The 27,344-nt window shown below is 53.3% G+C and overlaps 2 protein-coding genes across 2 annotated transcripts in view; one reads left to right on the top strand and one right to left on the bottom strand.

Moving 5' to 3' along the window:
* The window catches only part of LOC100903034 (inactive dipeptidyl peptidase 10), a 42,804-nt gene extending 39,298 nt beyond the window's left edge, over positions 1 to 3,506 (bottom strand). Inside the window, exon 1 of the mRNA XM_018639631.1 lies at positions 3,385 to 3,506. Coding sequence (XP_018495147.1) covers positions 3,385 to 3,417 — 33 coding nt within the window. The 5' untranslated portion in view covers positions 3,418 to 3,506. The remainder of the gene's footprint in view (positions 1 to 3,384) is intronic.
* A 15,461-nt stretch (positions 3,507 to 18,967) lies between these two features.
* LOC100902885 (leukocyte surface antigen CD53-like) lies at positions 18,968 to 20,761 on the top strand. Its single transcript, XM_003743598.1, has 4 exons — positions 18,968 to 19,100; positions 19,512 to 19,711; positions 20,021 to 20,165; positions 20,439 to 20,761. Exons 1-4 carry the CDS (start codon positions 18,968 to 18,970, stop codon positions 20,759 to 20,761), a joined length of 801 nt encoding a protein of 266 aa, XP_003743646.1.
* Positions 20,762 to 27,344: the final 6,583 nt, after the last annotated feature.

Here is a 27,344-nt window from a genome sequence, read left to right as displayed (position 1 = left end):
GTCTCTCTGTTTTGGTGACATTCAAGGGTCGAGAGCCGTCTCGGGGTTGGTTCTGTTAGGGCGCACTCGACGTTGACTTCGGAATGATGGCTGAACGAAATCCCCCGAGCGAGACTTGACAGCCGGGCGACTCAAATTACTCTGTTCCCGATCGTGTCCCCGAGTGTTCAGAGGAATAATTCTTCGAAATTTCAATAGAAAACACTTCAATTTCGACCGGTCAAGCGACGAGCAGCTATGGGTCATGCAGACGTCCGTTGCCATACGATGGAATCGGGCAAAGCCATTCCGACAGACGCGATTGGTTTGGCTTCTAACCGTATGCCATCGCCCCTATCGCACCCCGACGCCGACGCCGAGGCTGCTCCGGGAAAATGTCAACAGACATAGAGAATTCCTTGGAGCGTGGCTCTGTGGACCTTGAGGTTGGAGTCTTGAGAGTGATTCGATTGAACGAGGGCTCGGACGCGGAGATCCACGGTGGAATGATTGGAAAATTTCATCTGTGGATCGTGGTAATCGAGGCAAAAAGCTCTCTGTTGGACGTTATCCGAGACCATCCGAGTTGGCCAGGAGAAAAATGGCTGATGCATCAGACGTCATTCGTTCGATAAAAATTACACACTACCGTAAGCATGACGGTGAATCATGAGTGTTCTAGCCCCCAAGGAGCTCATTATCCAAGCGTGATGGCTCATGCGGGTTACGTGCCAGCATCGCGGCGGCTGAACGTGAGCCGGACCTCGACCGTGAAGCGATCCGCCAATGTGCGTGGAACGCTGAGCTCTCCGAGAGACCCGTGGACTCCTTGACAAGGAGTCGGGAGAACACCAGCTCGTCTTCCAGTCTGGATTCTCTCCAAATAACGGCAATGTCAGCAAGATCCCTCGCTGATTCACTAATTGTAATGGAAATGCACGACGTCCCTCAAACGAACAAAGGACGTTTGGGATGCCGGCGACGCGGAAGCCAGACCGCAGACCACGACGGAGGGAGGGCTCGACTAGACCAGCGCCGACACGGCTCGAAGTTTCTACTGCTTGGTATGCCGAGCCCGTGAATGTGCCGAGCGTTTTTCCCTGGCGGTTACGCTGGCTCCGTCCCGCCCCCGTCTGTCTATTCCCCGACACGCACCTCTCTGTCTATTCCCCGACTGCTGTCGAAACACAGGGTTCTAAAAGTCAGGAGAACACAGGGTGGGATACCGCCCTGACGCAGGAAGAAACTGTCCCTTTCGAGTCCATTCAGGGCTTTATCATTGTGTATGCGAACACTTTCCACGTGAGCCTCCATCTCACGTTTTTCTCTCTCCAATGGGTAGCGTGAGGAAAATCCAGTTCTGCGAGTGAGCGAGCGAGCGCACGCCTCAACTGAGCAACAATCTATTATATCAACGATCAATCGAGCTCTCTATGGCGGTGTTCAAGCTCGATGGAGCATACTGAGTGAGTCGCAGAAAATATCCGGTAGAATGGGAGCGTAGACAATCTCGTAAAAGCGTGGCTAGAAGCAAGTCACGTTAGATGGCTCTCCGTCTGAAAGCGACCCAGCGACCGGGGACGACTAATTGGACAGCCACGAGCTTTCAATCAGGTGCAGCGACTCTCTCGAAACGGCAACCGTGCGAAGTATCGACTCGTTGATCTTGACAGGCGATGGCCGCGAAAAATCGCTCGACTCGCTGTATCGAAAACCTATTAAGATGGATCCACTCCATTGGACGGGGCTCGAATTGAATCGGCAGGTGGCGGGGCCTGCGTGCGCAGGTGTTGCATTGTCGGGAGAAGCTTTTTCCTCTCGATCCCCGAACGAGCTGTTCTCCAGCCGTGCGTTCCCCGACTCATTCAATGATTCATTTCTTTTTCGTTCCACCGCAACGACACAATCGTTTACGTCTCCATCTCAGTAGCTCGTCGTTGGGCTTGCCTCCTCCCCCCCTGCCCGTGTGCAGCTTTTCCCTCGAGGGACAAAATCTAATGTTCGAGGCGACTGTGGATCAAGCGGCTTCGTCGTCATCATCATCAAACGAGGGAGGGAGAGGTGTGCGTTTACGTAATGTCTGGCTGAGAGCAGCCCGTATGTTCCCGTTGTCGTCGAGCTTTTGCGGCCGAAGAAAATGTCGTCGCTGCTGCCGGCGGAGGAGATGCTGACGATCTTTTGCGAGCTGTACAATATAAGGCAATCCAAGAATAGGCCAACAAGTGCTGCCGCGTCGGCTGCTGTGCTGGGCGCTAGGCCCGGCAAGCGAGCGAGTGTGCTCGCGAGGTATCAGCAAGCAGCCAGCCAGCCAGCAAGCCGACTGGCTGACTTGCTTCTAGGTTGGCAGAAAATGCGACAGTGATCGATAAAGACGTTGCTTCCATTTCCAAAGGGGATATAGGAAAACGATTACAGCTGCCAACGAACACCGAGGAGCATCACGACCGCGAGACGGAGGGACCGGATCGGTGAGAAGACGAAGACCGGTCGCTTTGATATCAGCCCCTGAGCGACGAGAAATCGCTGGAAACCGCTGTTGGCAACTCGGCGGATCTCCGTTCGTACGTACTCAACTCGTGAATAATAATTTATTCATCCTACAGATATCTATCAATTGCGGGAGCGATCGGGGAAGAAATCGCTCCCACGATTCGTTGTGATTAGACCGGGCCGGGAACCTTTTTCCGACGTGTCGTCCCGGTGAGTGGAAGCTTCCGTTCTCATTGGGGAGTCCATGAGTGTAAACCGGTCTGTCGCGAACGAGCACGGCCACAGGAAGGATCCTCAAGTCCGGTCCCCGATGGGCGTAGGCTGCGCCAACACGACCACCGTTGCCGCGAGAGCAGAGCTGGGTAACTATAGACTCGCGCTTGGTCAGCCAGGCAGGCGCAGGCAGGCGACCGTGAGGTACCTGATATCCATAGCTGCTTACGATTCAGTCCGCCAGGCTCACCGTCTACCGAATCCGGAACGACCTTCGCCAGCAATAATAATCAGAAGTTGTTTTTCTGAGGCCGCGAGAAAGGTCCCGAAGTCGCTTGATTCCTCAACAATTCTGTCTTTCCGGCGATGACCCCGAGCGCGTGGCCCTCCGACAATCCACTCGCGGTTTTTTGTGTTCCGCCCAGGCTCGAGGAGAAGAATGCATCGCGATATCCCGAAGGCCCACGAGGCTCCCTCCAATGACAGGACCTCGGCGGCATGACACCGTCAACGTATCCGTAGTCCAACAATGATCGACGATCGGGTGAGTGTGGGGGGGCGACTCCTACGCCTCGGCAGAAACGATTGCCTGCATTCGTCATGCGTCTCGAGGCCCCGGCACGTCTTCTCTTCTAATAGGATCTGTACGCTAATATTTAATGAGATCACTGTCGAAATTGCCACAACTGGCTGGGTTCTCACCTCGTCATCGTACATGGGATAAGCGTCCGCCATGGTCTATTATCAGCAGTGGTCCGCTTGGCGTTCCGTTTCTTTATTCGTCCAGAATAGACACAGAAGTTGACAGAAGACACTGATGATAACGGTGAATTAGGCGGATTTCGGCGGAACGGTGAAGGCAGCGACAGCAGCAGCTGCGTCAGCAGCGGTTATTTCATAAGCATAACACTTTCAGATATTCCGTCGTAGTGTCATCACACCGCAACGAGCACACAGCGAGGCAATCTTATTGTGAGACGTTCCTCTCTCTATTTCTCATCCTCGGGGTATCACCGAAAAGCACGACGTCGGGAATGTGATGCAGCGCTGCAGCAGTGTTTTCGGTCGATGACGTCTCAGCTGAAGGCTGCGTGCTTTCCGTGAGCACCGATCAGCACGTTTCAATTCAACGTCCGTCGCCCTGGTCCCACCGACTCGCTCGGGGCTCTGTCGTTCCGATTCTTGAAGTTCCTTCGATACGATTTCGCTCCTTCACACAGGAACGTCACTCTCGGCGATCACAGAAGCGCAATTATCCAAAGCAGTTTTCCGTCCTCCACAGGTTCGGAATCGTGTATACATACAGGCACGACGACAAAAGCAATGACGTCGGTGGAGACGACGACGACAGCGGCAGGAGAATCGAAGAGAGCCCTCTCGGTGGACTCTGTCACGCGTTGAGTGCAAGCAGAATCAGAACCACAATCGAGAGAAACCAGAGGCGGACGAGAAGTCACACGTTTGAAACGAGCTTTTGACACGACCCTGGGCACGGGCAAAACATCGAGGAGTCACGGTTCCGGGGTATGGAAGCGGGGTACTTGTAGAGACGACGTCGGTACCTGTCCGCGTCGGATCGATGTGGGCTTGCTGATCAACTTGCTCGGGCTACGGTGATCCGAGGGGTCCAGTGACGGAGGGAATCGAATCCGGAGGGGTGTAAGAAGCGACGTCGGATGGATGATAGTGGATAGATGAATGAACCAATGAAGTAGTAGCTGCCTTGCAGACGAGACGCGCAACACGATCACCAGGACCGAGCACAACCTTCGAGCAGCTAGCCAGCGCTTTCAGGGGCGCCGGACAACATCGACGACGACGACGACAAGCGACAGGTCTTGTTTCTCGAGCACTCTGGTCCTCAGCGCTCAGACAGCAGGCACTCAGGTCTCCCTGAGAGTTTGCTGCAGCTCTCCGGTCTCTCCCTCACTGGTCGCTGGCGCAGGCGCAGACCACCGACTAGGGACAGAATGCAACGGTTGTAACGGAACTTGTCCACGCATTTTCCGGCCATATCTTGTAACTTCGGGAGCCTAAAAACGTGGATTTTGGGATAGATTCGAGATTTTCCAGAATCCGGGAGGCCTTCCGGACGAGGGAGCGCGGGATACGGTCGCTCGAGCGAGCGGAACCGCGACCCTTTCCACGAAGCGTTCGAAATCTTTCCACGCGGTCAGCCTGCCCGCTCGCTCAGTCAGTCTGCCTCACGGCTTGTCTCTTCGCCCGCCCGCCTGCCCGCTCGTTCACTCGTCCGACAGCCTGTTTGCCCTCCGATAATCTCTCACGTTGATACCGATTTTTTCCAGGGAGCGTATTCATTCAGGAGGAGGTCGACAGGCTTCGTTAATATAAGCGATCTATCTATGACCTCGGCACACCGTCAATGCAGTGAGATTCCTTCCCCTGACGTCCGAGGGGGGACCCGACGGATTCGTGATCGATGGCTTGATTTTTGTCCTTCGAGAAAGCTATCGATATCTACACCGACGTCTGTGAATAAGTCACGGGGCTGCTGCCAGCTGAGGCGGAGAGTTGTGGCATGGGAACGCAAACCTGGACTCTGAGGGAGACAAGCCTCGCAAGGATTCCAAACAAGTTAGCGATGACTCGGCAAAAAGTTTCCCTCCGTGTACATTTTCTGTGCGTGTAGCTTCGAGTCGCAAAGGAACAGCAGGGATGGGACTAGCTATACACGCCAGTGAGGCGGCCTCATCGTTTCAAACACGACTTGGAATCGACCTGCCACTCGGATAAATGTCGGTGAAACCAGCGGATCGCTGACAGTCAGCTGTGTGATCGCACGTCGTCAATAATCACTGGGCCGCCTTCGCCCAAGTCCCGGTGAGGACCCTCCCTCGGATTTGTGGTCACTCCATGATGATCACTTCAATTTGAGCGATATGATTGGAGTTCATACAGGGAGTTTCGGGGGAGCAGGGTGTCTCTGGACGAAAGGTGAATGTATTTAGGTTTCAATGAAGAACTCCACGAAACGTTGGGTGCCTTGATTTTCGACCAGGTCTTTGAGGAGAGTCGAAAGTTCGTGGCCTCCCTCCTAGGACACACTGAATACCTAATCGAACGATAGTTCCTCGAGCTGATTTCGGAAGGTGAGGCAAGAGGGGGACCGCACGAAGCTCTCCAGGACTTCGGTCACGACCAGCTCCCGCCGGAATGTTGAAATATTGAGAGAAAGCTCGGATTCTCTCAGCTCAATCACTTCGAACTAAATCCCATCTCAAGCGGTGGAGATCGTGGGTAGACAGTCAAATATTCAGGGTGATCTCTTCGGACTCAATAGCTCGAAGCAATTCAAGATTATATACATGCTCAGTCCACACTCCGTATGGATGTGATGTGTATGCAGACGGTGAAACAATTAGATACAAGGCTGATGTACATCTTCATTTTGACGCACTCAATCTTGGTACCTCCCTAGACAAAACTCATCAAGTTCATCGCGGTCAGACATCCCATAAATATGCATGAGCCGTCAAGCCGGCGACTTTCTGACCGAGTTGGCACGCTGAATAAAAATTCCTCCCCTGCTCCTCGGTTTCAGGGCTTCTGTTTCCGATGACGTGTTTTGTCCTCCGTCAATATTGTACTTGGTGATCTTGTTGTCCCGTCTCAGCCCACCTCAGCAACCAATGATGAGCGTAGTTCGGGGTTGATCGGTTTCGCTCGCACAAGGGAAGTCAGAGGAGTGCCGAGTGCATTGATAATTTCTCTGATGATTCCAGTCGGGCAAGGATCATTTCTGACCCTTTCGGCCCCCGAGCCCACCGGAGCCCATCGAGAAGCTTTTTCCAGAGAAAACTATCAGGAAAACGCTCATTCACGCAATTCAGGCGAGAGCAGTGCTCGCACGAACTTTCAGCAAAGTCGGCGTCTGAGAGTAGTTGAACTCTGAAACTTCCTGAGGTACCCTCGTAAACTGTTTCTCCCTCCGCTGGTTTACTAGGCTGCTTGTTTGTGTCTAGCTGTTGCATCATGACTGGACAAACTCAGCTTTCGCACATGCTTAAGCTTGCTTCGAGGGCGTCGTCGCCCGCGCAGTGAATCAGATTTCCTTGAGTCAACATCATTTCTGTCAATGGAAGGTGACAGCTAGCTCGAGAAAAGAAAATTTAGTGCGAAGCGATAAGCTTGACGTAATACGAGGTAGACGCTTCTCGAGGAACTAGCAAAATAGGGACGCTATTTGAATATCGATGGTAGGGGTGAAATCGACGGCCCCAGCATGTAGGAATAAGTGGCCACCATGAGTAGAGACCTCAATGATAATTTAGAGGGGCGGAGTTTCCCACTGCCAAGAGCTGAGGCGCTCGGCTTCGGGATTCGGCGCCATAGCTTCCACGGCAGAGCTTTTCTTGGCTCTTTGCTCGGAGTAGCGGGTAAGATCGCCGGAAAAACATTCGGAGAGTCTGTGTAGGTGTGCACGCCGTGAAATTTCGCGAGAGGGATTCTGTGATCGGATGAGGCTATCCCTCGCTAGATTCGCGGACTCCATCATTCCATGGAGTCGAGGCAGAAGTGCGGAGGGTGTCGCAGGACCTTCGTCAGAACTCCCGGAGTCCACGAATGCCGGAATCACCGCCTATACCGTCTCCACCATGCCCGTGGACCACGGGACGGAGTTTGTCCTTCTCGTGTGATAGCAGCGATTGTCTCGAGTAGTTTCGTACCTATGCGGAGACTTAGTTGCCTCACTTTTATCAGGAGGAAAAAAGCCGACTCAATGTCATCCATTCGCAAGTGAATCTCTCCGGAAACGATCTCCGTAAAGGAAGGTTACGAAAGCAATTATAACACTAGTGAAGAATTCTCATACGTCGCCTCACTCGTCGCTCGAGGGCTTTTGATCAGAGCGCCGTTTCTCGCCCCGAGGAGATTCTTCGACTCCGCTCGACGGGATTCACGCGCTTCCAGTTGATCTCTGACCATCAAATCCACCATATTGTGGAGCGGAACTCAATCGTATGGTCGGCATCCGATATAACCCTCGATCGATCCAGGACCGTGAGAGTGAATCTGTTGACGGAAATTCGGATCGTTGTACCTGCAGCTCCGTGGAATGCCTCGCTTTCCTCGAGAACGATATTCGTCCCTACTTGCTGGATCAGGAAAATGTGATCCGCCTTTCAACCGAAAGCGTATCAGAGAAACCCGGAGTGAACACCATTCCGAAATTCACAGATGATCCTCGGAGCTGCCAACAGCCGAGAGCGGGCAACAGCTGACGACAGGTTGGGAGCCTTCTTTCGAGAGCCCACGATTTTCTAGCGTTAGCTTCCTTCTCCGCGACGAGCTCGCCGGCGACCGGCAATCATGTGCCGGCAGTGCCGGCTCGGACGGCGGCCATCTGCGTCCATCTTAATTGATGAAGGGCGCAGCATGAATTCGGGACCTTCAGAGAGAAAGCATCGCCCATCGGAGAAATCCTTGGAGAGGCATACCTGTCATCGAGTGCCCCGGACGTGCCGCGATGAGATGTATTTCGTTGATTCGATTCAGTAGGAAGAGAGAATGTAAGGTGTAGATCTACCGAAAATGGTTCCATCGATCGATGAGATCTCGGAAAGGGCGGCTAAATTCCTTGCAGATAGCCCGGGTCTAGTGCACATCGAGAAATATTCAGTGATATCCTACAACGACTTCTACCCATTTTCACTGATATAACTGGAACAATACATTTAATACAATACATTTTTCCCTCTCAATCAAAAATAGCTTCCGGCGCACTACGATTCACGTTCTCGCATTCGGTGAGCTCGGCTACACGCAGCCGTCATCAAGTGCCTTAGAATGCCTTGGCATCGGTCGCGCCCTCTTCCAAATTCACCACTGGACCAGTCATTTCTCAATGTGGAGGTGGAGGAGCAGCAGAAATCTCATGGAGGCAGCGACGGTCTCTTCGCACGCCTAGATAGTTTGGGGCTGAAGTAAGCGTTCGAGAAGGTATTGCTTCGGAGAATCAAGCCCAAAATAGTATCTTCAAATGTCTGCCTTAGCATGCATGTGCGGAACGTCCTCCGAACTCTTTTGTCACCAAAAGAAACGCGGCGCTGCGTGTGTGAACGCGTTTCACAGGTCGTCAGTGGCAACAAGGATGCGCTGTCGACATGAAGGCAGTCGAAGCCAGCATGTAAGGAGAACGCGAATCCAGGACCGAGGATCGTGGAATTCAAACATCAAAGCCCGAGAGGGCTGGGATATCCGGTAGAACAATGCTCAGAGTCTATCGCCATTATAAAGACTCGAGAACATCACCGGTTCATATCCACGACAACAGCAGAGGATCTGCCCTCCTGGCGCTTTCCAGAGTGGGCTCCCTACCTACCAGGGTTCACAGATCGCTCTTCTCCACCGACCCAGAAACGACATGCAATAAGTGCGGCGTGTATCCGGAAACACTTGAGCACAAATTCATCTTTCTTCAATCTTCAATTGCAATGAATTTTACTTCACGACAGACGAACTCGCAATCAAACTGGGTTTGACCACAGAGCTTAATCGCTATGCCGTGGAGTCAACGAAGCCCCTCCTCGAGAAATGGGAGCGTGAAACCTCTGGATCCGCTGAGCCAACTCGCGCCTGAATCGAAAGGTTGATGTGTACATACTATGATAACATCTGATCCAAATAAACCATTAAACCACTGAATCCGGGACTTCAATTCGAAGTTCCCAGTGAGGCATTCGCCCTCGAGCCTCGTATCAGAATCAATATGAGCGCGTAGCACGGCTTCATTCACGGTGCTCCTCGGTCTTGTAATCGTAAGCGACATGGAGACGGTTCTACCTCGTTTCGAGACCGATAATGCTTTCGCAGTGGACGGGAGACCGGTTGCCTAACCGGATAATGGCTGATGAATATTCTAGCGCTTTCGGATCTCACGCCTTGAAACGCGAGACGTGGAATGGAACGAATACGTGAACTCAGCCGAGCCTGGATCAAACTTCAGGTCACATGAAGATCAACGGCATCACAGAAGCGTCGAGTAAATTGATAGTCTGCGTTCGGTAGAACGGAGCGGAAAATCCGTCCCGCTCGGAGCTGTCTGAGGCTCGAAAGCGATATTTTTAACAGAGTCCACGCAAAACTCGATGTCACGTGCTGGAATTAATCAAATCACCAGTCGAACTCCGATTTGCTTCACCGCTGCCGATCTCTTGTCGGAGAGTGATGTTGAGCAATTTAATTCATCCAAATTTTTCCATCTCTCACGAGCTTTGGTGTTTATGAGAGGCTGGAGCGCTGGAATCACTTTTCTACGCTGTCACCGTCGCTGTTGATTGGACGAGCTGTTGAACAAATCATGCTCCTCCCGCCGAATGTATCGATGCGGGGGGGCTCCAAAACCATCACTGGGTGTTCATGAGTCCACCGGCGACTCCGACGATCGCAAACTGTGAATACAAACGGATGATGGGCCACGCCACCGCAACGACGCCAACGTAGTGATCTCCTCTCGCCTTTTCAATAAAGCCAACTCTGACGTGGGCATTCCCTGGTAGACGACGGAGGCGAGTCTACTCTACTCGCAGACACCTTCTTTTGACGTTAACTACAAAGGCTAGCGCGGAACGAGCGAGACGTGAAAGAACTTCGCATTCCAGGGGAGTAAGCTCAAACCAGAATGATTGATGTACGTGCCGTCTCGGCTTGCGGTCCAGAGTTCATCCACAGCTACATGCGGGGATGCGAAACGAGACATCAGACCGGAGAAGGGAGTTTGGCTCCTGGCTTGACGATGTTAGGAGCTGAGGAAACTCCGATTGTCTTCGAGATTTTGACCGCATCGACGCATCGAGGTTTCGATTGAAAGAGAGTAAACAAAGAATTTACGTCCACCGTTGCCGTCATCGCGCTCTTTGACACGCGACGCATCCCCTCAGCGTGCGAGATACGCGCGCGCGAAGGGATGAAGCGAATAAAGCATGATTAGCGAATGCCGTGGCTTCGAGCTTGAATGGGGGTCGCTCTTCTCTCGACCTTTTTCTATAACCACGATCATGCCGACAACTTTCATGTTCGGCTCGTAGTGGGAGCGCGCGATTAGGGAACTCGTGAGAGTTTGATCTCTTTCCCAGGTCACACGGAGCGGGAAGATCGCCCATAATCCCTCCGCCGTCACCATTTCTCCAGACGACTTGTCAGCCCGTCACTTTGCCTCCCTTTATGCATCCCTTTGCCCTAGACGTTTCGAGCGAGCTTTCAACCTAGGCTAATCCCACGAGAGGCTTCTGACTTGATGGCAATCCTCTCCTATCGTCATTAACACTGTGCTTCCACTTCTCTTGTCAGCTCTAAGCATCCGAGAAAGGTCCGCGGTGATATTCCGCAGCAAAGCACTTGAGAAAAATATCCTACCGATCCTCCTTAGGAATTCCCCCGGGACCCTCCCGGAAGTTTCTTCCCATGGAGCGAATTTCCATGGAAGGCCTTCTTGATCAAGCTCGAACGAATGACTTGACCCAAGGCAGCCGCAGGCGCGGCATCTCCACTCGGCTGCGGTTTATAGGCCCCATGTTTCTTTTTACGGCCTCGTGTTCACTGAGGTCCTTACGAACCCGAGGACTACAGACGCGTAGCTGCACATAGCACCCAGAATGCCGTTCAGAACAGTAGCTCAGTCGGGGATCAGGCACGGGGAGGGGGGATCCTCAATGATAATGATTATTGGGGCGAGGACGATATCCGAACCAGAGCCCCTTCTACACGTCGGTATGGGGAGTTGAATTTGTCAACAGAAGAGAGAGCGATTGCCCATTGCTTTATCATATCCCTGGTTGAGCCTCCTTTGCCCAAAGAGAGGCATTCCCCCAGGGAAGTCTCCGGAGAGAGTTCAAGTGACCCCCTCGCCTGAAACGCCAGGCGACGCCGCGCAGAAGCAGTACCTATCAATGATACCCGAGACGTAAAGGCTGCGAGGTCCAGACCGGAGGATAGAATTGTATTCCCAGAGAATTCTCGGTGATCTGGATTCCTCACTGAAGTCAGCGCCGCGAAGAGGAGCTTCGAAGAGTTCAATCCCATATGATTGCACAGGAACCTTGTTACAACGAGCAGCATTACAACTAATTATTTATCAGTACACCGAACACGGAGTGATTGGTCCTCGCCGTACAGCATAAGCTCTGGCTGCAAGCCGACTGGAGGAGAAGAATTTCGTGTATCAGTCTGGAACGACGAGACCCCACCACGACTACTTGAGGAATAATCGAGAATTTTCATACGAGCATCGCTCCAAGGAAGATGCGTGAGGCTGCTAGTTCTCATGAACACAGGGAGGATGCTCGACAGCCAAAATACTTCAGACATTTCGACGCCGGTCGCCATGTACACGGAAAGAACACGGCCAAGAGCCACTCCGAGCAGTCTCTCCCACAGAACTCGCCCCTCTCGGCCTGTACCGCAATAGCGAACACGTCGGCGACGCAACTGCCCGATCGAGCGATACAGGGAGAAGAAGGGGAGGAAAGGAGGAAAGACATTTTCATGAATTCGCTCGACGGCCTCTCCGGATCTACCCCAAGCGACCTCGCCGGCCGACGATCGAACTCGGATCTCGGTCTGTTGTCGCAAGCCGCCGCTAGGGCGCACCACCCAGCCTTCGAGGACAAGGAGCGCCGATTTTGCAGTGCGCGGGAGATATTCTCGGTTGTCTATAGTCGGATACGCGGCTATTCTCGACATGACGCCAACTCGGACACATGCGCGAATTTAGAACTTCTTGGAATCGTAAGCCAACCCTCGACCAGCGGTTCGCAGGGCACCTTGGTCTCTCAAGGTCGGTTTCCGAAGTTCTCGGGTCCAGGGAACGAGGAGTCTCAATCCTAGCTAAGGAGCGTCTGATCGAAGGGCAGAGCTCGGAAACGCGTGAGATTTTCCCTTGTCCATTCTGTGACTGGTCTTCGATCATTCGTGAAGTAGTTTGACTTCATTGTTCGAAGCAGACGACCGTGTGGCAGGACACGTACCTCGCCTCGATGAAATTGGCAAGCGCCGGCTTCAGATATCTCAAAAAACGTCGCAGCCTCGTCCTTGGAGACCAATTAGTGTCTCTCAATAATTAGGGAAGCCGCCCTCGCACCGAGTCCCGTATCGCCGCCGCCGCCGCAGACGTTCTCGCATTGCGGGTCCAATATGCGTCCCGTCCTACAACACTCTATCCTTAAGCCGAATAAGTCCGGAATATTGTTCGCAAGGCCAACAGAGAGATAGGCTGGTCGCCGTCTGCGTAGTAGCTCGCAGCTGTATGCTCCCTTGTGCGGCTGCTTTTGAGTGAGCTCGTCGCACGTCCATCGCGTGCACAATGAGGACGACTCTGTTATATCCGCAGTAATGACCCGTCCGCTGTCTCTGGTGCGAGTGTCGCAACAGCACCCACTCTAGCTTTGTGACACACAGAAGTCGCAGAACTGACGGGCACGGATGCTGCTGACCCTTAGGTCGACTACCGGCTTGTTCTGCTCGGCAATTCGCGGCGAAATTCCTGTCGGATTCCGCCGACGTCATCGCTGGCGTGGACCATCGTTGCGTCGCGAAGCCGCTCGCCATGCCTCGATCGTTGGTCAGTGACGAAACGACGAAGGATAGGGATGATTGAAGGGACCACTGCCCGCGGAGGATCTTAGTCTGTAGATCTTCTGTCTTCTTGGAGCCTCACAGGGGCTCTACGAAGCTCCTTTGAATAAAAATCCTTTTACTCGAGGCTCTCGCCCCGGCCCTGTTCTACCCGTTTTCCTTTCCTCTCGTTCATCTCTCGTGGCGTTGTACCCATTCCTCTCAACCTGAGTGGTACGGGTCGGCGCAACGCTCCCGGCAAACATCCGGAAGATGAAAAAGCCGGAGGGGAGGAACACAGCTTGAGATTCGACTGAGCTGGCACTCGGCCAGAGGATGGCTTTCCCATGCCTATGGGGTGTCCCCGTTTTCCCAAATGCATGCGAGCAGCTCCCCTTGCCCCGTTCTGCGACACCTTCCCTGCAAACATGGAAATCGGAGATTGCTTCGAGTACACGTCCACTCGAGACCATTCCGCACACTTTCTCTCTGACAGACGGTGGCTCGGCCGCCTCCTCCAGACGCCGTGCGAAAAATCACGTGACGGCCTGAAAGCTCACTGAGAACTCCTGAGTCAGGAGTTTGCTCAGGTAGACAAGCATTGTATATGACAGGGGTCGGAGCGAACCCCGAGCTCCATGGTATTATTGGAGTTACTCTGCCGGACTCACTTCCTTTCTCGAAGTCTCTCCGGTTGTGTGTGAGCGAAGGTGGCTGCCATGAATCGTTCGAAAATCTCGACGGGTAGCCCACCGTTGATGACGAGCAACTTCGATAATCGCGTTATCCGCCAGAGGAAATTCGCGGCTCGAACATCGCCCGGTTCGAGGAGAGCTATTCCCGGAACGGTCGAGCCGCATCTGAAGCGACGGCATTCTCGAAATTATCGGAGGATCGCAGAAAATTCCGCGCCGCAGACTTCGTGCGCTTCAAGGATCTCCCCGGAGTATTTTGAGCGAAGCCGCCGGTCTGGCGTGTCAACCACCGGTCCGGCACAGACGAGGAGCTCGTCTTATTCTGTCAAAGTTATGAAGCTCTGGCGCTGGACAGGCTCATCATGAACCGCTGTCGCGCTCCGGCTGAAAAGCTCGAAGCGACGCGACGTGGGCACAGGATGTTCTTTCAGGATCGACTTTGATTCTCTTTCTCGCGCGCTCTCGAACATTTTCCATTCTTTTCCCACATGAAAGGAACTCCGCCATCCTCCGTCTGCTTTTCTAGTGCTGTGCTTCGTGAGTTTTTAACACTCGCTCATATTTCTCGCTTCTTGCGGGTTCCATATCGAGACTGTCAAGGGCGTGGAGTAGCTCGGGGGATTTCTCCAGAATAGCTTGCCCGGTGCTGCCGTCAAGGTTGAATTAAATAACGGTGAGTTCACGGATGGGATCGCTGTCCGTTCGTCCAGAGGTAGCCTCGACGCGACGAACATTTTCGAAATTAGATCAATGAAGCCGTTGTCACGTTTGCGGAGTTAGCAGTGAATAGTCGACCTTCATAGCGTCCCCAGTCAGCAGGCGGACCGAGCAAAAGCTTATTACTTATTACACGAGTAATCCGAAATATAATATTGAGACCAATTCCGCTTCGGCGTGGAATCCTTTTTCACTTATTTATCCATCTGTTCCCTCCGAGTCGTCGAGCTCTTCGTCCTCGTCCAGCGATTCCTGCGTCGGTCCGAGCAGCGAGCCCAATCAATGCGAGGAATAAACGACATAGTGAATTGTGAGCAAGACTTCCGCCATTCGGTAGGATCGAGGAGGAATAGAGTTCCGATGTTCTGCTGACTGGTCAGAGATTCCCGCGAGCGATTGAACGAGCGATGAGCGAGTTCTGAGCCGCCTCCAAGGGCATTGAAGGCCGAGTCTCGCCAGCGGACATCCTTAGACCGGCGAGTTCATGCCATATGTTGTCCGTCTCTCGGAAAACTCCGGTGTCCCGCTCGGATTCCAGCCCGAGAAGCGCCGGAACCAGCCTGCTATGATGAAGGCAGCGGCCCAACATGAAAGCCGAGTCTGCATTGTGAGAGGCTCGCCCGGAACCCACCGACAGCCCGCCCGGCCGCTCGACTGTCCGCTCCTTCTCCGGCCGTTTGTTCTCCATTTCCTCCGTCTTGCTCTTGTTGAGAATCAGATCTTATCCCCAAAGAGGACGCTTGGTGACAGTCACAAACGAAAAATGAGGCTCTGGAGGACGGAACTCCCACAATGACGGAACGCTCAGAGCGCACCCAAATGAGAACAGTTCCCTCTATCATCAGCAGCAGCAGCAGCAAGGAAAACCACCTTGGAAGCAGCTCCGAAGGAGACGCGACCGGAATACAACATCGAGTCGGAACTTGCCCGGCGGAAAAAAACTCCGGGCTCGAAAACGCTGCTTCAGCTGCCTACGCAGCAGCTCGACTTCCGAGTCTATCCTAAAGCAATTTCGTTCGCGAGCACGTTGAGTCAATCAAACATTCATTCGAGCAAACGTCATTGACAAAAATCCACGGACAAGTCCGAGACTCGGAATCCCTCTCCCACCGAACGCCGCCGGAAATGGCCATCCGATTAGAGCCCTTCTTGCGAAAGTTCGCGACCCATTTCCTCCAGACGACCGGGTCGTGCCATTAACGTCGGACAGAATATCACAACTTCGGATGGCGTCCCTCGCTACGCCGTAAACGCGACCTACCGCAGAATACTGGGACCGAAGTTCCCATCTGAAGCCTCACGTGAGCGGACGAAACCTATAGGGACCCACCAGGGCCCACACGATCCGAGAAGCTACGAACGAAAGCAGCAACGATTCCGGGACGGTTTTTACGTTTTCCTTGAACGTCGCCGCTAGCGCTACATCAATTAGATCTAAGCCTTGGCCAATGAAAGGGGACACGGAGTCTTCCCCGAGTTCCCGAGTGTTTTGATCGACCGTCCATTCTCTCGTCGTCTGCTTTTCGAGGCGGCGTTTTATTACCGTTATAAATCAGGAGGAGCGATATCGGACTCGAGTTTCCAAGACGAGCGAATTCCCGCGCTTAGGACGCTAGCAGGCGGGCTTCGAGTCTCAGCGGCTGCCTGGTAGCCATCGTCTCATACGGGTGACTTCATTTTCCTAATAATTTATTTTCCTGGAAAGATGCCGTCCGTTCCCGGTCGGGAGCAATCGGAAATCCCCCCGGACGACTCCTGCTCGGCGCACATCCGATGACGGCAAACAATCGACATGGCTGACACTTACTTCGCGCATTCCCCGGTGGGAATACGCCCAGGAAGGCCACGGGCACGACCACCTCAAACGGTTAATGAGATCCGCAACACTGGACATGACGGTCTGCTGAGAAGCTTCCGCGCAACTGAACGGCAACTCTTACGACGGCTACCGTGCCCTCGGCATCCTTCTCTCGGGGATTTACAACTTCCCGTTTTATGACAAACCATCTGACAGAGGTGTCTCTAACCGGCGCTAAACTAGGAGCAAAGATGAGCTGCTTCGTATACCGTAGCCCTCGTCCGTGAATTCTGTCGTGTCCTAGATCGATTCTGTCGGTTCTCGTTTTTCTCGCCGAGCTTCCGTCTCCGTCCAGCTCACCGTTCATTTTCACGGTTGTTATAACAACGGTCGGTTGACTTTAGTAATCGGAAAGCCGGTGAGTCCCAGCCGACAACCTTGTAATTCTGGGGGTGCTCGTCGTCGAATCAATCGCAATGCTCCACCCTGGCTCAGTCCGACACATTCGGCGCATACAGGTCGGCGAATATTCGGCCAGCGCTCATCCGCGGCTCGCTGAAGGTAATTCCTCTCGAGAGCCGGGGGCGTCGAGGGGAGGAAACAGACTTCTCGCGTTTGTTCTTCTGTCAATATCAGGGACGCTGAGCACCGCTAGAGACGAGTTCAGTGAAATCATCGTTTTCTCCGACATAATCTCACTGTACCGTCCAAACTTCTCGTTACCGCGTCCTCCTCTCGGAATATCCATTGTAAATCCTGGTTCAGATCTCAGCCTGAAATACAGTTCACAACGGAAGGTAGAAACGTTGGTGAGTCCACGCATGGGACGTGCTTCCCACGAACAACCCTCCTCTATCATCGGTCCTCGCCCAACATACCACGTGCTGCGCCTGTACTTTAACCCGACGCAACAGGGTGGCAATTCCCTGGTCAGATAATTCGAATCGTCCTGTCTGGTGTTTTTAGCGACTTCTCGGTGAACGTACCCGCCCCGAGAAGTCTAATACCCAGTCCAGGAGTTCGATGTGAGCCACGATCCACAGGCGCGGGTAGCAGTCCAGGTTAACAACTCCATCGGAGCAGCTGCTTTCAAGAACTTTGTGCCACTCTCATTGGAAGGGATCGGGGAAATTTCGGTGCAGATCTTTCGACGTCAATCAGGCGAAAATTCCCCCCAACCCCAGGTTCCGCAAACACGGAATAACGGCGAGGGACCGCGGTGAAATCAATGCTGACCTGTTGAGTGTTGAGCCACCTACGTGAACGCACCACCGCCAAGGCGGAGAGCAAAGGGGCTTCGCTGTGAGCAAGTGCAGCAAGCAGCCTGTCCCACTCAGCTCCGAACTCGCGAGCGGACTGCACGCTTCTGACAAGCAGTGCGGCTGTGCTTCGTGCCGGCTAGTGCTTTTGAGCTTTTTCATCGTTTTACTTGGTCGTTATAAGTGCCGCGGATAATCAGTTAGCCTCGAGATAATTCCTCAACGTTCCTGAACTATGGCCTTCAGGACGCGAAACAAGTGCTTCGAGCTTCCGGGAAAACTTTCACAGCCTCGTCTCTCGTTGACCACGACGTTCAGTGACGACAGCGATGGAGTGATCCCTCGATTGCGTACGAACTGAACAAAACGCGCGGCAAGTTGCCAGGTGCTTCCAACTTTCATTTTCCTCATGGTTTCTCGTCGGCGTCTCAGCGCAGCCTGAATCGAACAGTTTGCTTGCATTACCGCTAAGCGAGAACTCATCGTGTCGGCCGGCCACTCTCCGAAAACAAAAATCCGCTGAGGAACTCGGTGAGCTTGGGACGTCGTACAGCGATTCTCCGGATCGAATTCTCTTGAATTTGTCGGAACCGCCTTCGATCGTGTCAGCGAGGGAGAGCGTCGAAGTTCCTTCAGAGGGGAAATAGACGTATTTGAAGTGAAGGTGAATCCCGGGGAAGTGGTATCGACATCTCGGAGAGCGGAGACGAATTCTTCCAGCAAGTGTTTGGCTGATCGGTCAGTGCCCGCGGGAGGAAAAGTCGATTCTCTCGAGTGGAGTCGAATTTGTTTGGAGTTGAGTTTGTCGAAATTGGAGTGGGATTTGCCGGACGCAGCTCCGGATGATCCGGTAGAGCTGAATTTGCTGAGCTTGCAGCCGAACGCTCGTCGCTGACGTCGAGAGCGCTTGTTTGAGGCCGTAGCTCGATGTCCACTACGCCCTTCCCAAATGAAGCAATTAGGACTATACATACATGATCGATGGTTGTGTGTTCATGTGCCCTCGTCGCCGCGCGACAGAAAACCTCTCCAACGCTCTAGGATTGGTCCCCGAGGACTTCCTCAATGTTCAGTCGCTTGAAACATCATCATCAGATGACTTCGCCTCCCGAGTCGCTCGGTCAATTAGTCGGACACCGCTGCCGACCACGAAGCACACGTACAAAACATGCAGAATGATGCAGTTCGAATGAAACGCTGTTGATCACGAAAAAACTGCAGAAGTCAATCTCCTAACGGATGATATGAGTACCAAGAAGAAACTCGTGAAGCTACTTGTGATATTTTACTCCCTCGTCAACGTGTTGATGGGATTCGCCCTCGTGTTACTGTCGGTCGCGATCGTGAGCACTGGTTACACCTATCTGGAACCCCGAGGTGAGTCTTCCTTTGTCGGAGAGACACCATTGCAAATATATTATCGACGTATGCATGGATTTGGGCTGACGAGGCCGACCGATCCTCGAGCCGCTCCATCGAACGGATCCCGAGTTTTCCTGCTGCGGGGTTTGTCACGAGTGCGGCCATCGGGAACACGCGAGACGAATACTCGAGTTTCGCGCAGGAAAGTAGGAAGCTTCGATTCGGCAAGCTTCAGGTCCGGAATGACCTTGGGGCGATTCTGCTGAATCGCTCGTTCCCGACTATGAACGGAGAGGGGCGTCTGAACCGGAGGGAAGGGATGCGGGAAACGACGTGAATCGGAACTAAGGGGCTTCCCATTTAGCGGAAAGTGGTGCGATGGCCATTCCAAACACTTCATTACCCATCGCTCTCTCTCTCTCGCAGAGAAAACCACCTTGCTGTACCTCCTGTCGTTCGGAACCACAGTCTGCGGCCTGTTCACAACGATCGCCGGAATCCTCGGTTTCTTGGGCGCCGTATGCCGGTCACCGTGTCTCCTTGCGCTCACTGCGACTATTCTATTGGTGCCTCTCGCGGCCAGCATCTACATTTCTAACAAGGAGACTTCGGCTGTACGCGCTTCGGTAAGGCTGATTGGACCCTAGTATAGTATTGGTAGCAATCGCAGGAGATGCAACCGTCGTCGACGTACACTCAGTCAGTCAGTCAGTCGATCGGTCGGTCTCTCTTTGGATCTTTTTTCCCAAAACTACCAGAAGACTTCTCTGTGAGCTAGAGCTCGAAGTGAACAGCGCTCAGAGAGATCGACGCAGTCGTCCGTCCGCTAGCAAGCTCCAGGGGAGCGAATAAGTTCGCCGTTCCCCGATAGGAACATTTGTTCCATCCGATCGGCAGGATAACGGCATCCGAACTCACCGAGAGGCCGTTTGCAGGTGCGTGATAAACTCGAGGAAGTATTGTTCGAAGCGTATGGAAGACGAGATCACCTGACCATGGTCGTGGACTTCGTCCAATCCACACTCAAGTGCTGCGGCGTCGAAGGTCCCGCCGACTGGGCGGACTCGATCTACAATACCGGTATACCTTTATGTTCCCACGACCACTTATAACACTCCCTACGATTCTGATCGTTGATACTTGTCCCTTGCTCAACCTCAGTCGGTGGATTCGACACAGAGCTGTAGCACCGCAGTAGATTCGATAATTGAATATTCTACCGATCTGTTCGACTTATCATGTAAGCCGTCGAAGCCAGCTCGGTGATAGCTCGGACAAGCGGCGCGGCGTTTGATGCTGCCGCGGACGGTGCTTTATTTAGCATCGAAAAGCAAACGAACGAATCTCTTCCAGGTAACGTCAGTCGCACCGGAGAGCCTATCCAGGATAAGGATTATCTAATCCCGGCGTCGTGCTGTCGCTTCAAAAAGCGCTGCACGTTTGCGCGGAACATCACTCTCGCGAAAAACCACACTCCTCGGAAGGGGATCTACAGCAGAGGCTGCGGCATTCTCATAGACGGCCACATCAGATCACTTTTAGAACAAGCAGAGGTTATTCTTCTGAGCGACGCGGCGCTCGACATTGTCGGCATAATTTTTATCTGGATTTTGTTTTTGATTTTCCGGCACGACATTGCCAAGGAAGAAGCCGACGGACCGCGAACGAACGTTTAGTGGTCTACGGTCATGTACTCCGCGTGATATCTCACAAAAAACGCATATAGTAGGTACCCACCATCTCATCGAGGTTTCGTACATATCACGGAGCATAGCTGACGTTCGGCACCGGAGCTGAAGCGCCCACCTGGGGAAGCTGCACCGGCAACTGGATGTTGGACACGTAGCTCGGATTTCCAGTGTGTACCGAAATAGCTATAACTCGGAGTGACATAACAATGCGTAGGAATGCAAGGGAACTGTAGGCTGAGGAAACTGAGAAGACGGATCGAGAGGATTCGACCTGGATGGCGCCGATTGAATCCGCGATATCACATCCCTCACCCATGTTGATTCGATGAGGCATTTGGCACAGGATTTTTCCCCCAGAGGCGGATATGGAACGAATCCGATTCGCACTGGTTGTGAATGCAGTGCAATAGTCGACCGAGATTTTCAGACTCACAATGAAATAGATGTTGGACACAAAAATCACCGAATGAGGAATATGTCACAATAGCTGTCGTTGCGGCTCTCGCGACGTTGACTCCATCGGTCTTGGTAAGACGCCGTGACGAGGCATTGCCAAACGAGCTGGTAGGAAGAAGTCGAGGTAGCTGTGCTACCGCTCAGAGAATCGGGAGGAAGAAGATTAAGAGAGAACAAGCACTGAAGATGATGATAAAGACAGAATGGAAAACTCGAGAATTTTCTCAGAGCATCTTCATTTTTCGATTCCGCTAGCCTAAGAGGCGTTTTACCGTTATTGCTCAACGACGACGATCCATTGGAGGGCTCGGTTCGAAATTACAGATTCCGCGCCTGTCGGCAAGCCATTCAGTGGAGCAGGGTCGGCACTAGACTTGCCCCTGGCCCAACGCAAGGGAACTAACGAGAACAGCGGAATGAGAGGTTTTGTTTTGCCGGCCGGAGCGCCTCAAGGTACGCAAGATAATTACCCGACTCACACGAAGCACACGCGCGTTTCGTTCTCGCAGACGCTGCGTCTGCCGCCACCCATTCAACAGCACCCGGCCGTCTATCCGGCGTGCAAGCGAACGTCCCTACCAATCGACTCCCTTGAAGACCACGTGACGTACCGATTGACGACGGACAGACCGGCCGGCCGTCCAACGATTCGTTCCCCGCACTCGCCGACAAACGTACGACCGACGGGTGGACGCTCCCGCCCGCGGATTGACCGCAGTGTCCCAAAGGCAGTATGGTTCCCTCGAGATGGTGGGGCAATAAATGCCACTCAGGGTATTTTAGCTTGATGACCGTCGTCGTCCTCTCCCATTCGCTCCGGGTGCCGGTGGTAGACCGAGATTTGAGAGCTGTCTTCCGATTTGAGTTACGAACGATGTTTCCGATTAGCCTGACTACTACTTCCGAATCTCGCAGCTCCGTAGTGGAAAGCGACTATGATAATGTATCGGACTTGTCTTTCGCGTCGTCCCCCACCACGGTCGCTCGGGTGGATCGCTAGCGTGGACGAGCCACTTTAATTGGGACATCCTACCTTGGAACCTCTAATTGCAACCTGTTCCGCCTGGTCCTCTTACGGAACTCAATCGAGGTCGCCGGAGAGCATTCATTGAAGGTGATTTGGAATTCGTCGACTAATCAGGTCATCTAAAACGTCGTAGTAGGCGACTGGAGTTGCAGTCGGAAATTCGCGCCAATCAATCTACCCACCTATTCGGAACACTCAAAGCTTCGCAGATAATTGAATTTATCCCGCTCGTCGATCCACTGCATTCGGACTAGCGACGCTCAGTCCGATTGGAATGGTCTACGGCCCCCCCGCCGATTGAGCATGTGATCAGGCTTTCTCAGGCTTTCTCCCCTCGCGGCAGGCGGATGTTTCGACCCGAAGGTAGGTACCGCTCGAGGATAACACATGCAAAACGATGTGTTCCATTGGAGTCTTCAAAGGCTCCGAATATATGAGCCGCGACGGAGTTTCCTCCTTTCACCATAAAATCGGAAACCTCCGTGTTGCGATTCCGTAGCTCTAAACTTCATTTCCCGAAGCGATTCAGCCACAGAGGATGCTCACTCTGTTCTGCTTCCGCGAACGGTCGCTACGCCCCTCGAGCGGATCGCGGGGGCTATCAAACGACGTGTGGGAGATCAGAGCGTTTCCGATGCATACCAAGTGACAGCAAAATGTCGAGGGTTCTTGCCTCTTCTAGCTCGTCGCTCAGAGCCCGCCGTTCGGCGGGTGAATGGGAGCTGCACGGATACCTTCATCAGAATGAAGCGTGTTTTTTGTGACGTTGTTAGCCTCGCGTGTGCCGCCTCTACGAGTAGTCTGGGGCTATTTGCATTGTATTATTCCTCGTGGAGCAATTTGGCAAAGAGTCTCGGGTCCGCTTACTCCGGCAGCCCCCGCGCCGGTGGTAGGCAGGATCAGCCTCGGTCCTCTTCCTGTAACGTTCTCCTGTAGGACTCTTTCGTAATCCAACCTATCAAGAGAGACAGACCAAGCGTGCTGTGACCTTTTTTTTCTCCACAGTCGACAAACCGATCCGCCGATCGAGCCATCGAGCCAGCCAGCCGGCCGGCCTCCTAGCTACCTGGCGGGCTCGCTTGCTGGCTGGCTACGAGAGGCTGGAGAAAAGTGCTTCATCGTAAGCCATACGCTTTTCGCCGATTGTCCTGATTGATAGTGGTCGACGTAATGGGAGCTTTCTCCGCGAGTTCCCCTCCATCATGTTATCTAGTATTGACCTTCAAGACAAACGAGATGACTCCCTTCCAGTTAGTTAGTCGAGTGTGCATCCGTCCTTCCGCTCCACAACGACTGCAATACTTTCTATGATGCACCAGCGTCCCTTCATTCAGCGAGCTAATTGCGGTTGGCAGGATTCACGCTTGAAAAGGAAAGCATTGCCCCGAAGAGTTTCTTCCCTCCCGCTCGTTGCGGCAGACGACGGCAGGAGCTAACCCGTTTAGTATGTCTCGGTGAGCCGTGTTCCCTTCCGTTAAACTTCCTCTTTGTAGCGCGCTCTGATCCTCGCGACAATGTCGACGGGAAAGAAGAATCAGGAGAGCAGAGAGCATTGACGATGGGAAAGTCGCGCGGAAGACAAGTCGCATCAGGATCTCGCTGTCTCTCCCATCTATGTAGTTCTCCGTCTGTGTGTCTTCCGTTATAGTCGTCTCCTCGAGATGGCCCATAAAGACGTCTTCTGAGACCCCGCCGAGATATTGGAACGGAGTCGTCGAAAGGGCGGAATTTTCTTTCACGAAGAAACGAGTGCATACAAGTCAGCCGGTTAACCATAGCCTTCGCCGGTCAGTCACACTCTGGCACATGGCTCGTCTCTCAGCCAATTTGCTACGGAAGCGGCTCCCTCTGATTTGACATTTCGTCAAACCTCCTCTATTTGTTCCTTTTCTGCTCGGCCAGTTGATCGGCTGGTTTGCTCTCCGTCGATGCAGATCGATACGATTCCGTGCTCCGAGCGTCGCGATGTTCCGGGTTACCATCGATTGCATCCCGCCCGGCCTCGCTCGAACGCTGCGAAGACGCACGATTGGGCTCCCGGGCACGGTCACAGGGACAAGGCTTTTATGGTCCGATCGGAGCGATGTAGGAGGAAAGAGAAACTTCCTCCTAAAAAGCGTCGGGTCGCGAAATATTCGGCTGGAGCCACCAGCTGTGACATCGACGAAGCGCCAGAACATGAACAGCCAGTTCATATCCCGAGTTGGTCGAGGCGCCCACCGAGCTTGTTTGGGCTACAACTCGATACGGAGGCCGAGGTCCTCAATTACGGGGATAGAATCCGTTCCGTGTTTTCCGTACGTTGTTGCGCCGATTCCTTCCCGGATACCTCGTATAGCAGGAACCTCGGTTCGTTTGCTCCGTAATCACCATCTCCCCGCTTGTTAGTTCCCGATACCGATTAGAGTTCCCTCCTAATGGCGTCCGCTGGAGTCTGAACGTCGGTCGTGCGACTCGGACGTTCCCCCAAGAACGCGAGACTGAGACTCGTAAGTGGAAGGGTTGCTGAGCCCGGCGGCGTGACCGATACATCAAGTAGTGAGTGTCCGCCCGAGGGACAATCGAATGAAACACTCCAATCTAAGAGTCACTCTAGACACAAAGTCGCATCAATAGTTTCGGATTCCATGGCTTCAAGCGTTACCGAACGCCTCCTGAAGCAATCTCGAGCGTGGCCGAGAAGCTACGAGTCTGGACGGGGACTTCGCTCTCGCTATGAATGAGGAAAATCAATTCATAATTAGAGCTTCGCTATTCGGGGCCCAGAGTTCCAGTCGCCGGTCCTTCCAGGCGACCTCCGCAGCTTTCACTTTCGAGTGGCCCAGATTGGCAGTGGAATTCCCGAATAACGACACCGGTCTCTTATTTTCCTTCGGGCTGACGTTTCAGCCCTCGCGGCGCGCTCCGACTCTCAGATATTGCCTCGTGGTTTAGAGCTGAGAGTATTTTCTATCGGTATACTTCGAACGAACATTGGATTCTGCAGCTTGCTGATGACGACGCCTTCGTGACGGGGCTCCTCAAGAGTTTTCCTCGCCGAGGCGATGTTTTCTCTCGGCAAATTACCTCACATTTCTCTTTGATGGGTTGAGGGAGGTTCGAATATTCCGCTAATGTGAGCCGTGCAGGATCCTCCCTTCTCCGGAAACTCAGTACTTCCTCTGTCTTATCATTAGGCTCTTCGCTCCTCGGGCTCGAGCGTCAATATTGATGCTCGAGACTCCGTGGCTATCTCGCAAATTATTCTCGGGCGAATATCGCGGTCTGCGACCCGTTAACGAACAAGCGGCAGAATGCGCTCGCGCTATGGTATCGAGTGGATCTCGTCGAGTGGCTCATTTGATTCCCCCCCGGTGTCGACGTGAGTGTTTGCTCGTGTGTATTAAAAACATTAAAAGTTCGGAGCACGTAAGACTGAAACCTCTTTCTGTCAACAGACGCGCCCACGAGTCAGATATCATCCACAGCCTCGAAGCAGCGTAGGCGTTCCACGGGGAAAAAATCCCAAGCGTAAAAATCAGCACCTCCATAGGTCTTCCTTCTGACCGAGCTACGAGGCGTAGTTCCTCGGAGGTGATTCACGGACTGTGAGAGCCGAGTCTTTGGGGCTCTGCGGACGGCGGATGGAGAGAACGAAGGGAGATGGGACGAAGCCAATCTACTTTCATTGCCGGGGCTTGGGATCCGGAGCGTCGATAGCTTCATACAGAGAGGTGAAAAACAGAAGCCACCCTGCCGCCAAGCTGCTCGAAAGATCATACTTGTGAAAGACAGGTCAGGAAAAGGAGATAGGTAGGTAGTTTCTCGCCGAGCTGGTGAGCCGTGTCAACTCTCCCGCGTTGAGAAATAACACTCCCCGGCAAAATGAGACCTTGGAGCGGGAAGCGGCAGGGACTTTCCTCTTCGCGTCACTCAATGTGTCTGAGGTGGTTGGAAAACGGAGGTGGGAAATCTGTCTGCTCGTGGAAGTGACATTTGCATCTGGAGTTTGTCAATTTTTTTCTTTTGCTTTCCGAGAGCACTTCGAACAATGCACGTTTCATATTGGAGTTTTGACTGTAGGAGAGTCGGCGCCGCGGGGAATTCGTGTCGATCGGGAAAACAGAGCGAGAGCTCATTTGCTCATGCAACCGCAACACTGACGGGGGAAGCGCCGAAAATTCCCCTGGGTCCCTTGCCGCTCACAATTAAATCGTTCGGCTGGCTCCCGAACTTTTGGCTCGATTGGCGTAAACAAGGTCTCGCCAGAAGGAAACTGTTAATTGGGAAGGCGTTGGGGATATCCAAACATAGACGAACTCATTCCGCAGGGAAAACGCTGGAAGCGATTGAAAACGCTTGCCGAATCTCACCCCTTGGAAAACCCATCGTGGTCCCGGTGAAAGTGAAGTCGGCGTACCTTCCGTCGGATTCGAAATTGGGAATTCGGGACTGTTCCCATCCATGGAGCGTCTGTCACGCTCGTCCGGGATCCATCGACGGAATATCTCTTCCATCCGTTCATAAAGACCGTTTGTCGTCAGGGATGGAACAGGGAGAGCTCGTAGGTACGCAGCTAATTGAAGTGACGAATAGATTTCCCTATATTAGGGAAACGGACCTTCGCTTTGGCTCGTCAGTCTCGATCGGGCTAGACGACGTGAGAGGGGAAAACGGACGGGAAGGGGAGAAACTGAAGCTTTACTCTTCCATTCTCATACTCCAACTTTTCCTCCTGCCGTAGCCGCTGCGAACGAGACAGATGGAATCGCTTCGTCGGTGGAGAAGTCGGAGAGGAGGGGGACGAGGCCACGTCCTCGAACACGACCGTGTGATTGATTCCACGAATATTCGATTGGGTTTTCGTCCGTACATTGTCTCGAGTCCGTCGTCTCTGTCCTCGACTGAGCAGTCGTTGATAACGATCCAGACAATCGCGGTCGGCCAATCGCGACGACAGAACAGGACATGGAGAATGGCCTTCATGCAAGTCGGTCCGATGGTTGCTGTAGGCGTCCTCTGTCTCCGTCAAGCACTCTAATCGGAGAGACCCTGTCCTCGTCTCCAAACTTCCGTCATTTCTTCGTCTTGACGGATTCGTTCTGG

Source organism: Galendromus occidentalis, unplaced genomic scaffold (genome assembly GCF_000255335.2).
Source record: "Galendromus occidentalis unplaced genomic scaffold, Mocc_1.1 scf7180000077448, whole genome shotgun sequence".
NCBI lineage: Eukaryota > Metazoa > Arthropoda > Arachnida > Mesostigmata > Phytoseiidae > Galendromus > Galendromus occidentalis.
This window is presented reverse-complemented; position numbering and strand designations above follow the sequence as displayed.